The sequence below is a fragment of the Bidens hawaiensis genome, unplaced genomic scaffold (genome assembly GCF_021521415.1).
Source record: "Bidens hawaiensis isolate Kalapana, Puna unplaced genomic scaffold, B.hawaiensis_p1.1 tig00000458_1, whole genome shotgun sequence".
Taxonomy (NCBI): domain Eukaryota; kingdom Viridiplantae; phylum Streptophyta; class Magnoliopsida; order Asterales; family Asteraceae; genus Bidens; species Bidens hawaiensis.
This window is the reverse complement of record NW_027491030.1, coordinates 3,302,432-3,315,802: the sequence shown is the minus strand read 5'-3', so window position 1 is coordinate 3,315,802 and position 13,371 is coordinate 3,302,432. Positions and strand designations below refer to the sequence as shown.

Here is a 13,371-nt window from a genome sequence, read left to right as displayed (position 1 = left end):
ATATAAATTTGATGTGGATACTTATTTGAAATCACCACAATCAACATCTAAGGTTGTTATTGAGGAAATAGATGATGGAGATGCTCATGCTAATGCCATTGCTGTTCCTAGGAAAAAAATGGTTCCTAGAAGAAAATTATTGATGATTGAGTATGGTGATAATGCAAAAGGGGGTGAGAATGCAAAGGATGGTGATAATGCAAAAGGGGGTGAGCCGGTTGTAGATGGTTATAACTTTGATGATTTTGATTTTTCTACGGTCTACCCAGGGGGTGATAACGAATGTACGGGTGATAATGGGAATGAGGTTGACAATGGTGAGACTGATTGTGGCATCGAGGATTCTAGTGAAGATGATGATTCACAAGATAGTGATTTCAAGGTGGACATTGAAAATGAATATGCGGATGACATGGAAGTTGATATGAGGGACTTCCATGACTATGTAGATGATGACGAGTCATTTGATAGCATGAGTGATGATTCAACTACCGACCTGTCATCTAAGAGAAACAAGATGTTGAGGGAAATCAGACGTAAAGAAAAGGTTAGTGTTATATTCATTGTACTCTTTTGTTTTTTTACTAGTTATTAATTGTGGGATTAACTTGTTGCAGGGCAAGAATCATATGCAAGCTGCAAGATTTTTTGTTGGTCAAACATTTGGAACTAAAAAAGAGGCTAAGAAGCTTGTTGAAATGCAAGCAATTCAAACTAAAAGAAAGTTATCCTATAAGAAAGATGAGGTAAATAGGATTAGAGTCATTTGTGAAGGAAGTGTTCCTCAATTCAATAAAGGTGATGGGCCTTTACAAATATCTGCTAAAAGGGCTAGCCCAAGAAAAAAAAACCCTATTATCAGGCCCAACCAAATACCAGCAGATCCTCCTACTGCCAATTCAATAGCCTGTAGAAAAAGAAAAGAAAGACTTTTACAGGCAGCTTGTCCTTATGTGTTATACATATCTAAGGAGAAAGATTTGGTTGAAACTTGGATGGTGAAGACCTACAAGCCTGAGCACACTTGTGTACAATCAAGAGATAGTCTTTATTTGACTGCCAAGTTCATGGCTAAAGATAAATCGGTGCTTAACCTTGTGGGATCCAACCCACATATTTCTGCCAAAACCATCCAGGAGGAGGTATCAAGGAAGTATGAACTTAATGTTTCCAGACCTAAAGCATTTAAGGCAAAGGTAAAAGCTTCAAAGGAGATCCGGGGTGATTACAAAGAACAATATTCAAAATTGAGGGACTATGCCATGGAGCTCATGAATGCAAATCCAGGCACCACAGTGAAGATTGATGTTGAGTCAGAGCCTAACCCATCTTCTCAAACTAGAGTATTCAAAAGAATTTACATCTGCTTGGGTCCTCTAAAGCAAGGTTTTAAGGCATGTGGGAGGGAATTACTAGGGTTAGATGGGGCTTTTTTGAAGGGATCTTACCAAGGTCAAGTGTTAGTTGCTGTTGGGTTAGATCCTAACAATGGAATCTATCCATTGGCATATGCAATTGCAGAGGCAGAAAACAAAAGTTCATGGACCTGGTTTCTAGAATGCCTTCAAGATGATCTGGATTTACAAAGTAACAGCAATTTCACTTTCATCTCAGATAGACAGAAGGTTAGATCTGTCTTATTTTTAACCTTATGTCTCATAAATTGTTAATTAACATCTTTTATGTTCCTTCTAAATAGGGCTTGATTCCAGCTCTTGCACAAGTATTCCCAGCTGCTGAACACAGATTTTGCCTTAGGCATATACACCAGAATATGAAGTTAAAGTGGAGAGGCAAAGCATTCAAGGATTGCTTGTGGGCATGTGCAACTGCAACAACAGGTAACTTAATCAATTTATGCAGTTAATACTTTTATTGTACTTTCAAGGTTAGATCTGTCTTAATTTATGCAATTGTCAAATAGTTCCTGACTTTATTGAACAAATGGAAGAGTTGAAGAAATTTAATATTGAAGCTTATAAGTGGTTGGCTGGTATTCCACCACAACATTGGAGTAGGTCTCATTTCACAGGTACATTGTTGTTCAAATGTTTCTTAATCAATATGAGGTTTCAATGAGGTAACTTTTTTGTTTTGGTTATAATTGAACAGGAAGAGCACAAAGTGATGTTCTACTCAACAACATGTGTGAGGTCTTGAATTCAAAAACTGTTGATGGGAGAGAGAAGCCTATAATATCATGCTTGGAATTTATAAGAGAATACTTGATGAAAAGGATCATCAATGTGATGAAGGCACAAGATAAATGGAATGGTCCACTAACACCAAAGGCTACAATCATTTTAGAGAGAAATAAGAAAAATGCACCAAGTTGCATTGTAAAGTGGTGTGGTGATAAAAGGTGGCAGGTAACTGGGACTAGAGGTCAATATGCAGTTGATGTGGAGAAAATGGTTTGCGCTTGCAGGAGATGGGAATTGTCTGGAATTCCATGTAAGCATGTTGTTGCTGTCAACTGGGATATGGTTGTTCACAAACAAGAAGTTGGTCCACTAGAGACATGGGTCAATCCATGTTATTTTATGGATACTTGGAAAGAAGTTTACAAGTACAAGATTGGGCCACTGAATGGTCCTAAGTTATGGCCAAAATGTCAGGTTCCAACAACATTGATTGCACCATTTCATAGAGCACAAATAGGCAGGCCTAGGAAGAATAGAAGAAAGGACCAGGTGGAGCTTGAAGATAATATGGAAGTTGCTGGAAAATTGACAAGGAAGGGTGGCACTGTAACTTGTAAGATGTGTGGTGATAAAGGGCACAATTCAAGAGGTTGCGGAAAACATAAGAATGTAGCTGGGGATGGTGGTGAAAGTGTTGGTCAAACTGCTACTGATATGGATTGTGATGACTCTGTTTTAGGTGCTTTGCTAGGTGATGATGGAGCTGCTCCTGCTAGTTGAAACTGCTTTGATTATATTACTTAAACTTGTTTTGTTATGCTACTTGGTTGTATTAAACATTAGTAGATGTCTTGTTGTCTAAAACTACCTAAAACTATTGCGGCTTATGTTTGCCACCATTTTGGTATGAATTAAGGGTGGATATTAAACATGTTGCTTATGCATTTTGTTGTTAACACTATGTCATGTTTTGATATTTCATCATTTGAACAAGTATGTAGTAGTATATTTCATCATTTGAACAAGTATGTAGTAGTATAAGAGCATTCCTCCATCTTAGTTGAGCTTGTAGTTCCTCCCTCTCTTGGTCAGCTCTGTTTCTTGCTCTAAGCAGTCCAGGGATAATGCGAACAGCCCGTGGGCACATAGGCGGGTCAGCCCAACCTAGAAATCCAGGGCATGTAAACTCCTGTAAAGAGAAACAACGTTTGAAACCGGACTTGTAGAGGTTTGTGAAAACTAAATGCTTACCGGATCTGGACAAGAGTAGAACCGACGGCCAGGGTTGTTATCGGTCCACGATGTTCGGACAACGGATACTTTTCCACACTTGCACACGGCCAGGGTTGATTGTGGTGATTTCAAATAAGTATCCACATCAGATTTATATTCTTCAATGAACAAGTTAATAATCTTATTTTCAGCCACATATTTGGACAAGTTAAGCACATCAACATCACTGCCTAAAGCTACTAAACCAGTATCCAAATCTTTACCTGGTATTTGAAAATGATAATATAGCGGAACATCATCTTTAAAAAATTCTAGCTCACGCAACATCCAATGGACTTCAATCACAGAAAACGCATCTATGTCCACATCATCTATAAATGCAACCTTACCATTAGCATATCTTCTACCCGGAAAGTTCCTAAATGCACCACCATAGTTTATTCGTACAGAGAACAAATTAGGTTGTCCAACTGTTACAAAAAAACAAAAACAAACACATACAAACATATAAACAGCAAAATTTAAACTGAAATTAATGATTCCAGCCTTTCAAGAATCGCAATTGAAGAAGGTGCTAAACCTTACCATATCTTATATGGGGGTTAAGGTTAGAGTATTTCTTCCTTAATTTCCAAGCCATCGTTCAAACAAAGATTCACTGGTATGAGTTAAGAAGATTCTCGTCCGATCAAAACCCTAAATCACCGGTGCGAGTTGTGAAGAAATCGAAGAATGTGGGGGTTGAAGAATCGGAGGGAAATATGTGTATAAGTGAAACTGACTGTGACGTTCCATCATTTCAATGTTAAAAGACGAAAATACCTTAACTTTCTGACACCAAACGGTGAAAACTAACGGACGTTCATGTTTGGGGGCACCCGGGTACTAAAAAAACAACCTCAGGGGGCAATGGTGCTATTTCGGAACCACTGGGGGCAAACGTGCTAGTTTGACAAACCACAGGGGGCAAACACTCAAATATATATTAATCCATGGTTTCAGTTCAGTTGTAACTAAAACCAAACCATGCACATTGCACACAACAGATAAAAACCACTGGTTTCAATTTGTCCCACAAGTAACTTGTTTGATTAATTCAACAACAAAATATAATTATCAAATAAGTACTCAAAATTTAGTAAAACAAACATTACAAACTGAAACAAAAAATAACTAATCGAACAAGCTGAATCCCATATCGTCATCACTCTCTTCCTTTGCTTCCTCCTGCAAAAATTACCAAACCAAAAAAATTTTAATAATTAATCATGCTTAACATTTATATTGTAAGTCTGTTGCTGTAGTATTCTCTTATGTGTTTCTACTTTGGCCATTGTTCAATAAACTGCAAAAACAACCAGACACGTGTGGCAGTACCTTGTTCATACTAGGTGTGCAAACGAGCATAGAAACACACTAACTACTCAGCCCTAATTCATAAAAAGCTCGAAACAAGCCAACCCTTATAAAACATGTGCCAAGCACACGCCTCAAATAAAGCTCGCTTAGTTATCAAGCCGGGCTCAAGCCTAGCATAGGAAGCTCACTTAATCCAATCAAGTGTTTTAACAGTTTTATTTTAAGTTTTATATTGCACAGAGGATCTCGGGTCCAGTTTTAAGGTGGTACATGAGCTCGAGATCGAACTCAACTTAAATGTATTAAAATTTTTCTCAAAAGTATATATAAAAGCAAATAAAATCGTACATTATGAAATTGACAAAAATACCCATAAGCTTTTTTAAAAAAGTTTAAACAAGCCAAGCTTTTTAAAAACAATAAACAAGCGGTGCCAAAACCTAGCCTAAGTTTTGATAAAACTGACTCACAAGCTAACCTCAGGTTTTATAACAAGAAGACCAAGCTCCGGTAAGTCAAAATGAGTCAAGCTCAAGCCTTATAAAGCACGAAATTAGCTCATTTATTCTCCTAGTTCATACGGCAAACAGTGTTGCAAAAATTGCTAGTCGCTAATCAAGCAGTAGTGCAGGGGCTAGCGATTAATCCGGTTTAATCTAAATCAGATAGGACTTTAACGTATAATTTTAGGTTTCATATACACACATACATTTTTATACGTACTTTTCAGTTTTATTCACAAGCTAACCTCAAGTTTTATAAAAAGAGGACCAAGCTCTAGTTAGTCAAAATGAGTCAAGCTCAAGCCTTAACAAGCACAAGATTGGTTCATTTACTCCCCTAGTTCTTACTGCCACCGGTGTTGTAAAAATTGCTTGTCGCTAGTCTGGCCGCTGGCGGTAGAGAAGGGACTAGCGGTTAATCTGGTTTAATCAAGACTAACCAGATAGGACCTTAATGTATTAAGCTTCATTTCATATATAAACACACACACATTATTATACGTATTTTTCAACTTTATACACACACCACACATTTTGACCAGAAATTGGATAGAATCTCACTAGTTCATTAAGTGGAGACTAGCAATTAGTCGAGAATAAATCAACGCCAGTCAGGATTTTTGCAACACCGACCGCCACATCCACTTTACATACCAAACCCTAAATCAAACTCCCTATTTGCAATCTTAAAGTGCTTAATTTAAAATAAATTTTATTTATAACCTACTAGCATAAACTAAAATCCATCTAAGTTTATCTAAACCAACAACCTAATATTTACTAGCATAGATCTACTCAAAACCGAACCGTTGAAAAAAATATTTAACAAACTAATTACCTTTTTCTCTTCAGCAGCAGGAGCGGCAGCAGCCGACTCACCACCGCCGCCACCTCCACTAGCAGCAACAGCCACCGCAGCACCACCTCCACCAGCTCCAACATTCATTACCAAATCATCCAAATTCTTCTTCTCACATAGCTTTGCGAATAAGCTAGGCCAGTACGATTCAATTGTCACGTTTGCTGCACTTACTAGTGTAGCAATCTTCTCAGCCTGATTTCAAAAACAAATCATTACAAATTAATAATAATAATAATAATGATGATGATGATGATTACGGTGATTGCAATGCCATCGTCGTGGAGGATTAAGGAAGCGTAGGTGCAAGCTAGCTCGCTAACCGCCATTTGTACGGGGAGATCTGGTGGTGATATTGTATTGTGCGGCGTGGATGAATAAACGAGGTGAAATGGAGTGTGTGTGTGTCTTATATAGGTGGTTTATATTTAGGGTTCCGATAATATTGGGCTTGTTTTTTAGCTCCAAATAACATTTTGGGCCTAATTTCACTAATAATGTGCACATATCTTATCCATCTACTCGATTTCAGTCTGAAACGGGGTCGGGTTCGGTTTTGGTTTTGGGTCTTGTCTCTAAAAATAACACCCTATGCACCGGGTTGAGTCACGTATAGAAGCGGGAATTTGAATACCTTATTTACAGGTATTGAAAAAGCCCGTATTTTAAGTATTTTTCGGGTATAGATTGAGTTTTCTAAGAGGCTGCACTTTTTTGGGGTAGATTTGTGGTATTTTTCGGGCATAAATCGGGTATTTGAAATACCTTGTCTCAGGTATGGAACCGGTTCCGGTTTACGAGTTTCGGTACTGAAATGCATAACTTATCTGTACCCTGCATATAGGGTCGAGTACGGGTTCGGGTAGTAAAAAATCGGATATAAAAAAGCGATTCCTGTTTTGTTTTGTTTTGTTTTTATTTTGGGGGAGGGGGGTCTGGTTCCGGGTTTGTTTTGCACCTCTTTATACTGTTAGCTGATTTAGTTACACGGTTAAGTTGTAGATTGCACATTTGAGTGTAAACGGGATGAGTCTGAGCTCGACTAAGCTTGAGTTCAGCTCGTTTTGACTTACGTGTGCTCAAGCGCAAATTAGGTCATTTTGAGCTCTTCTTTCAGAAGCTCGAGTTTGCTTGTAATATGGCTTTTTTAAGTTTGGGCTCGGCTCTTTATTATTTATTAACTACTTAATATACAATTTTAGATATATTTATATATTTTGAAAAAAACTTTAAATGAGCCTAAACCCGGCTCAAGCTCAGATGTGTAGTGGAAACAAATACATTGAAGTCCACAAAATATAAAAGATAAAATTGCATCAGGCTAGACAAGATTAAATTTGTTTCCGATACACGAGACGAGCACATGCATGATAAGTAAAAGGAATTCTTCCAAGGCTCCACTCGAGCTCAAAAAAACTCGGGTCATTTAGAGTTTTTTAAATATCCGAGCTCGAGTAGCTTGTAGATAGGCGGCCTGTTTGCACCCTTGTTCATAGCAGTCAATTTAAACTAATATAGAAACAACATATATGAATAAAAATATAGTAAACAATATTGTGAATAAAAATGTGTGTATTCAACTTAGGTATAGCTACTATACTATATATAATAAATACAAAAAATACTTTTAACGTACAAACATGAATACATGAACAATAGTAAAAACGCCTAAACATTTAAGGATGCAACGATGTAAGCATACCTTCGAACATAAACATTTATAGGTTTCTTTGTCGTGCTCGATTTTTCTAGACAAATAGTTAAATGTGATACAAACCTCTTCAACATAAACAAACAAAAGTTTGTTGTTAAGTCTGATTGAAACACAACTAGAAAATGTGATAAGTAGCACAAAGAAACAAGACCAACAGATACATTACATACGGTTCAGAAAATAAGTTCCTACAACATATTAATCCGTAATAAATAGGCTGCAAAACGCAAATGGAGCTATCATTGATTCAAGGACTTGCCACCTGAAAATAAATTAAAATAAGATACGATAAAAATATATCATAGACGTGACACGACTTTATTCATAGCATGCGTGAAAATAAGCATGCCATACCTTACGAGGCGATTCTGACTTTGACTTTGACCTTGACCTGTCCCTGCACCAACGTTGTAGAAAATGACGAGTTGGTCACGGGCATATACTATTTGAATTTTTGAATCTCCCTGTGTTATATATGTGCATACGTGTGTGCAAGCTATATTAAAATTACCTTGGTGACTTCACAGGAGATGCTGATCTGGACTTTGGTGGTGATTTTGACACGGAGCGCTCCAATGATTTGCTGCAAAAAAAAGGCCAATTAAAAAATTAATCGAGTTATAAAACAACCAAATAATAATAATTTTTAATACCTCCTGCTGCGACTCCTGCTTCTGCTACGGCTCCTGCTTCTGCTTCTAGAAGGACTCCTATCATACTCCCTTACCTGCACAATAAACATTATGTTAATGCATACAACCTTTTAAAATTGTGTTCAAAGATTCTTAAAATGTTACTGTAACAAAAATAAACCGTGATCGTGATTGACCTATTAAATTTACGCCATGCTAATATTAGGAAAAAGAAAAACTACCTCAATGTACGTTCTTGTCCATGGATTTCTGAACTCGGTGTCATCAAGCTTTCTTATCTAAGATACAAATTGCACAACATATGTTTAATGGAGTAAATAAATATGTTAAACACGCTATAGCTATTCTGAAATAATATTTAACCAACTTACAGCATATTTCATGTCATCATAGTTGGTATAGTCAACAAGACCAAATGTCCCTGAATATGGACTTTTGTTAGAAAAGAAATCCATGCAATTGATAAGAGTAAATTTATAATAATGTTATAACACGTACCCTTGCTATCACGGGAAACTTCAGCAAAACATACATCTCCAGCCTTACGCATGTGGTCCTGGGAGAAAATGTTACGTTTTCATTTCAGTTATCAGAGAAACAAAAATATAAAAAAGCTAAAAGCATTAAACATCAACAATACCTTAAGATCCTGCCAAGAAGCAGATGATGGTAGCCCTCGAACAATAACTGCACATAAAAAACATAAGATAACAAGAAAAGGGAACTTGTCAAAAAATACAATTGAGAAAATGCAATCATTAAGTTATAGTTTATAATTAATCTATATATGTATATCTCAAGAAGCACCTCGATACTCAGAACGTTGTGAAATGCCAAAACGTCCACCACCACCACCACGGCCACGTTCACCACCGCCATAGCTGCCACGGCCGTCACCTGAGGATGACTGTCCACGACTGCCATGAGCAAGCTCAACCTGCATAACAAAGCATATCAAAGGTTTTTACTTTTTAATAAAATAAAAACATAGCATAAGTTGTAGCGATAAAAAACAAATAACTTACCCTCAGGCGGCAACCATCAAAGTTATAGCCATCCCGGCCCCTGATAGCATCTTCAGCATCTAGAGCGTTCGCAAACTACAAATTTAAACAAAATCAAGCAGTTAATTATTGTCGAATTTCATTCCTCCAGACATATATGTCATACAATCAGAGAATCAAGTTGGACTACAATAAGTTACCTCCACAAAACAATAACAAGGAGGACGATGTGGAATCTTCAATTCTATGTCCAATATGCGCCCATACTGCACGAAGCAAAAACCAACTTAAGTATGCTGAATATATCTTCCAGCTTAAAAAAACTAACATGTCATACTAAAATTTCAGATTCGTAATATGCAAAACTCCTGTGCTATAAACAGGAATGACAATGGCCAAATGTAGTTTTAATCCAGCAAGGACTGTAAGACTTGTAAAAATGAGATTATTTAAAAATCTTGAGTGAGTGCTGCCATAATATCTTCGGATGCGCAAGCAAACAGCAAATGCGTGACAGGTATATAATTTGTATTATGCAATACAAGTATATAACAGATCCTATAATCCTATATGTTAGCATTGTAAATGATATCTGATAAATGTTTTTTTATTGAAGTGCCAAGACGATGAAAATAAACGGCTAAACCCTGTGCATCCTTGGAATGTTTTTGAAAAAGTAATTTACATTTTGGTGGTTTAACTACTTGACTAGAAATTGAAAACAATCGTATGAATTTTTAATTTTAATACAAGGAGACAAATGACAGGCACCTTGTAAAAAAGATCTTCAACTTCCCATTCTTTTATATCCAGAGGGAGATTCCCAACATAAATCATGCGTGAGAAACGGCTACTCATTTTTCAGTTCCAAAGAGACAGCTAACCGAAAACTGCAAAAACTAAATAAATAAAAAACCTATAAAAACAAGAATCACAAAGAGATCATGAAGTGATGTTTCCTAGTTTATAACTACTACCAGTGTGCCGTGTATGTCGTATACACAACTTTAACTGTCATGTGGTATGTTACAGTAAAAAAATGAATTAAAAAAAAACATGAAGCAAACCAAAAGAGCACTCCTCATGATGAGCAGTGATTCATTAGCTCCAATGCTCATGCAATCCATGAAACTCCAAAGCTAAAATACATTGAAATAAAATTCCCAAATCCTCTAAATTGCTCATAAGCGCCAATGTGCTCCACAGATATACATTTTGGCAATAAATTTAAGGTCCAACTATATTTTATTTAACCACAACTCCAAAAGATATTCCCTAAATCCCCATTTACATCCCTATGTATGGTTCCAAAGCTCATACTTGTCCAAGCGGTTGACATCTATCATAAACAAAGCATCTCAGTCATAAGATTATGTAAAATTATCATATGTTAATCTATTTACCTTACTCTTAACACTTGTTTTTGCTCTACTGTAACTCTGTGAGATATACACCCCAGTTAACACTTTTAAGATCCCTCAGTCATATAATGATGTAAAACTGCCATTTTAGAGTATTTACCTTACTCTTTAACACTTGTTTTTAGTGTACTGTGAAATATCCAACCCAAGTATCACTTTTAAGATCCCTCTCATTCATAAGATGATGTAAATTTACCATGGTTTAGTGTATTTACCTTGCTCTTGACACTTGTTTTACTGTAGCTATGAAATGTCCACCCTGGTTATCACTTTTAACATCCCTCAGTGATGTATTTTTGAAGTGAACATAAACTGATAAGTCATATCAGCTGCTCAATTTTTAATAACTTAATAGGAGCCTTACTTTTGGCACTTAATATTCAACAAATTCAAATAATTATGTATTTGTTTCAAGACACCGAAACACCCTCTCACCACTTGGTTCTTTTTCAGGAAGTTTCAAGGCGGAACTTAAAAAGGGGTTCTCAATTGACTATAATTAAGGCTGCCAATTTCTGACACGGACCTGTTAACACGACACGAAACGACGCGGAGTTAAACAAGCTTGGGTTTGAGCTCAACAGGTTTCACGTCTTAAACAGGTCAACATGTTCAAGACACAGTTAAATTTGTATCCAAATACTTGAATTTTTAATTCAAGTACGTTAAGGATTATGTATTAGTTAAGACTTTTATGAACTTTTGGCAACTTTTTTTTCACTACATAGTACGTATGGGATATTTATTGTGTCCATAAACAGGTCGTGTTGTGTAACTTATTTCCAAATAGGTTTGTGTTCGTGTTTGGAAAAAATGGCACAATTAACTATCTTGTCGTGTAGGGGTGTGCAACTGAAACAAAAGCCGATAGTTTGATTTTCTGTTTTTGTAAATAAGCGAAGTTATGGTTCGATTTTGGTTTTGTGTGTAATAAAAACTGAAGAATTGAGAACCAAACCTAATTTATAGATTTTCATTTTCTTTGGAAGTATTTATATAAATTCTAAAAATGCAAAACTCAAATACATTAGCCTAAAATCTAAATGTATAATAATCAATTAATTATTAATCAACAAAATAATTTAGATCCAAGTTCATTAATTTAGGCCAGTTTTTTTAACACAAAACTTTCAAGCTCAAATGAAAAACTGAAGAAAAAAAACCCAAACTAAAGACCGAAAAACCAAAAAAAAAAAACAAAACCCAACGGTTTTTAAAAATTCAAAACAAAAGTTTCGGATTTTGTTTCGGTTTTAGCCCAAAAACAACCCCAACCGATCCCTGCTTCGTGTCTTTAACAGGTCTTGCCTGACCTATTATCCCAACCCTAACTATAATTCATGCATCTCCTTCATGTGTATCAAGATAATTGTGATACTAAATAGGGGTGCAAATGAGCCGAGTCGCTCGCGAGCTACTTGAGATCGGCTCGTTAAAAAGCTCAATCGAGCCGAGCCTAAACAAGCCCCGAGCTCGAGCCTAAAAGTAAGCTCATTTAAAAAACGAGGCCGAGCTTCACTTTTCGAGCTCAAGCCAGCTCGTGAGCCTAAACAAGCCTATACTTTTATAAATTTTATAATGTATATTTGTATATATATATAATATTGTTAAATAATAAATATATATATATATAATGTTATGAAAACAATAACTAATAAATGCAAAATATGTTATATATAAAATAACAATTTAAATATATCATCATCATCGTACTCAGTATATCCCACCAATAGCAATGCTATGGTAGGGTCTGAGGAGGGTAAGATGTAGACAGCCTTACAAAAAAAAGTAGTTAATTACAAAAAATAAATAGTAAACGAGCCGAACTCAAACTTGAAAAACTATTCACTAGCCAAGCTCGAGCTTGAGAAACTACTCACGAGCCGAGCTCGAGCTTTAAAACTAGAGATCGAAATGAGCCGCGCTCGAGATCTATGTAAGTTAATCGAGCCAAGCTCGAGCCCAGTCAAGCTCAGGCTCGGCTCGGCTCACTTACTAATGCACAATAATAACAATAAGTCAACTATATAAGCAATAACTTCAAATTAGGGTTTCAAAAGTAAAACCTAGCGACAAAATAGGTAAAATCACAAATTAACAAGTTAACTGTTAACAAATGGTCTAATAATCACACATACATTAACATATGATAGTTAATTGTTCTTACTTTGAATGACGGTGAATAATAACTCCGGCTAGGGTTTCTGATTCCGATTGTTTCGCTGTAACGTAAAATCACATAAATAATAAACAATAATAATAATAATGTTGAGATTCAAAGAGAAGATAAAATTAAGCCAGAATTAACGATGATTTGTTCAACATTTATGATATTATTATTTGGTGAATGATGAATTGAATACCTGAATGGAATTGGAATTAAGCGATGCGAAATAGGCGTCTCCTGTTTTTGCCTTCTAACAGGCGTATTTCTTGACCAACGGAAACCCGAAACTCGACCCGAGAAAATGAAATATGTAC

The 13,371-nt window shown here is 36.1% G+C and overlaps 2 protein-coding genes across 3 annotated transcripts; both read right to left on the bottom strand.

The window, feature by feature from the left end:
• Nucleotides 1-4,424: 4,424 nt before the first annotated feature.
• LOC143626849 (large ribosomal subunit protein P1-like) lies at nucleotides 4,425-6,458 on the bottom strand. The gene is made up of 3 exons (XM_077096801.1): nucleotides 6,359-6,458; nucleotides 6,078-6,293; nucleotides 4,425-4,604 (listed from the first exon to the last, which is right to left on the bottom strand). The coding sequence occupies exons 1-3, from the start codon at nucleotides 6,425-6,427 to the stop codon at nucleotides 4,551-4,553; spliced, it is 339 nt and encodes a 112-aa protein (XP_076952916.1). The 5' UTR covers nucleotides 6,428-6,458; the 3' UTR covers nucleotides 4,425-4,550.
• A 1,526-nt stretch (nucleotides 6,459-7,984) lies between these two features.
• LOC143628427 (serine/arginine-rich splicing factor SR34A-like) lies at nucleotides 7,985-13,107 on the bottom strand. 2 transcript variants are annotated; one of them, XM_077098033.1, is made up of 14 exons: nucleotides 11,006-11,094; nucleotides 10,537-10,885; nucleotides 10,241-10,359; nucleotides 9,670-9,735; nucleotides 9,491-9,565; nucleotides 9,273-9,402; nucleotides 9,106-9,152; nucleotides 8,964-9,021; nucleotides 8,837-8,886; nucleotides 8,687-8,743; nucleotides 8,466-8,539; nucleotides 8,324-8,395; nucleotides 8,167-8,209; nucleotides 7,985-8,074 (listed from the first exon to the last, which is right to left on the bottom strand). In XM_077098033.1, exons 3-14 carry the CDS (start codon nucleotides 10,325-10,327, stop codon nucleotides 8,060-8,062), a joined length of 774 nt encoding a protein of 257 aa, XP_076954148.1. In that variant the 5' UTR covers nucleotides 10,328-10,359; nucleotides 10,537-10,885; nucleotides 11,006-11,094; the 3' UTR covers nucleotides 7,985-8,059. The 2 variants fall into 2 exon arrangements, with proteins under 2 accessions (XP_076954148.1, XP_076954153.1); XM_077098038.1 differs by lacking the exons at nucleotides 10,537-10,885; nucleotides 11,006-11,094 and adding an exon at nucleotides 13,058-13,107.
• Nucleotides 13,108-13,371: the final 264 nt, after the last annotated feature.